This window comes from Aplysia californica, unplaced genomic scaffold (assembly GCF_000002075.1).
Source record: "Aplysia californica isolate F4 #8 unplaced genomic scaffold, AplCal3.0 scaffold00202, whole genome shotgun sequence".
Taxonomy (NCBI): domain Eukaryota; kingdom Metazoa; phylum Mollusca; class Gastropoda; order Aplysiida; family Aplysiidae; genus Aplysia; species Aplysia californica.
This window is the reverse complement of record NW_004797472.1, coordinates 570,008-572,024: the sequence shown is the minus strand read 5'-3', so window position 1 is coordinate 572,024 and position 2,017 is coordinate 570,008. Positions and strand designations below refer to the sequence as shown.

Genomic DNA, 2,017 nt, shown 5'->3' with positions numbered 1-2,017 from the left:
TAATAATAATAATAATAAACAACTGCATTTACATAGCGAATAACTACAATCTACAGCATGTTCTACGCGCTTCACAACTATTTAATTTCTTCTGACACCTTTCTCAGAATCGCCTCCAACATCCGCCACAACAGCAGGGCTGACCTTGAGAGTCAAGGTGAGTCCAGGTCACGTGACGAGGAGGACGAGGGCGTGGCTTCAGGCGATGAGGTGTTCGACACCAGTGTGCTCCATGCAGCAGACGCGGATAGCCCCGCCCACTTTTCTCTCCCGCCCGTGTTCAGCAAGGCGGGGCCTACAAGAGCCACGCCCAGGACCAAGCGGGTGGTGCCTATGGTGAGTCAACAGCTAATAGAATATAGACTTTCTGGGTAAGTGAACAGCCAACAGAATTGGTGAGTGAATGGTCAATAGAATTTTTTGGTGAGTGAATAACCAATACAGTATAAACTTTCTTGGTAAATGAACATCCAATAGAATTTAAACTTTCTTGGTGAGTGAATGGTCAATAGAATATAAAAAAACAACTTTGTCGGTGAGTGAATATTCAGTAGAATTTAAACGTTCTTGGTGAGTGAACTGCCAATAGAATTTAAACTTTCTTGGAGAGCGCATAACCCAGACAATTTGAACTTTCCGGGTGAGTAAATAGCCAATAGAAAGCAAGTTCAACCCTTGCTTAAACGATGAGGCTGCATTAAAAATCTACATGGACATTAAAAATCAGGTAAAACTTTGTTCTAAAAAATTGATTTTGGAGGCAGCGTGTTGAGAGACATCTGTGTCATGAAGCTATGTTGTGTTATTTGCTAAGCAGCATAATGGGGTAGCTATTTCGGCATCATGGTAAAGTATGGGTTCTCTGCCTAGCCAAAGATCGTACATAACAAGATAGTTTACTCCTTTCTTTGAGCCAATTAAAAAAGTTTCCTCAAAATCCGGAAGCGCCATCTTCGACAAAGTGCAGATTTTGCTGACACAGTTACCATACTTGTGTGAAAAACAATAGAAGCGGAACCAACAGACTGTGCTATTCCTATTCTTCTTCTAGAGAAACGAAAGAGAGCTTCAAAACAAAAACTGCAGCGTCATCTGATTTCCGCGCACACTTTTATTTTAGCCGAGTGAACTATCTTGTTGTTATGTACGATCTATGGCCGAGCTCTGTCTATTCAAGTTATTCTCATCATCATCATCATCCGGTGCCTTGCCGACTGGCGTGGGCGATCATGAACCTCTACTTCACTCTGTCTTGCGTTGCAGCGATGGTGTCTGTTGTTCTTGCTGCTCCTAGCCAAGTTGTCATCTTGTCCAGTATCTTTTCCCTCTGTCTGCCCCTGCCTCTCTTTCCATCAAACTCACCTGTTGTTACAATATTCTCCACTGCTTCTTTCCGCATTGAGTGTCCGAAGAAATTTCAAGTAATTCTAGTATTGATTAAAGTTCGACCCCGTCTTTTGATTGTTATTTTCATCCTCTCAGGTCAGCGAAAACACATTTGTGACGTCAAATTGCAAACCGTCTTTCGATGACGAAGACGACGGATCGGACAATGACGCCACAAACAGGACGGGTAGCGGTGACGTAAACAGCCGTGACGCCAGAGGGACACCAGAGCCATCCAGCCGCAAGTTCTTGACCTCGAGGTCAAGGTCATCAGGCGAGAAGGTCACCAGGCTGCCGGAGGTCAGACGTGGGTGCAGCCTAGTGGGTCAAGTATTGGAGGAAGACGATGTTGATGAGGATGATGATGGTTTGGAGGACGAAAAGGAGGAGAATTTCGATGATGGTGATGATGGTGATGATAATGAGGGCAAGGCTGACGTCAGCCACAGACATGTAAGTATGCAGGCTGCGTCATATCGCTACCTTAGAATTACAAAGCTCTATCTGAAATTTTTGGCCGTTTTGATTTACTAAGCCCATGAGGTCAGAAAACAAATGCTCCATCTACTTTATCAAAATCGTAAGAATATAGAGTCATTATCAAGATAATTATTCAGGACATGTTGGGAAA

At 43.6% G+C, this 2,017-nt stretch overlaps 1 protein-coding gene across 1 annotated transcript in view; it reads left to right on the top strand.

The window, feature by feature from the left end:
• Positions 1-107: 107 nt before the first annotated feature.
• The window catches only part of LOC101857720, a gene marked incomplete at its 5' end in the record, with an annotated part of 7,297 nt that continues 5,387 nt past the window's right edge, over positions 108-2,017 (top strand). Inside the window, 2 exon segments of the mRNA XM_013082968.2 lie at positions 108-336; positions 1,483-1,839. Coding sequence (XP_012938422.1) covers positions 108-336; positions 1,483-1,839 — 586 coding nt within the window.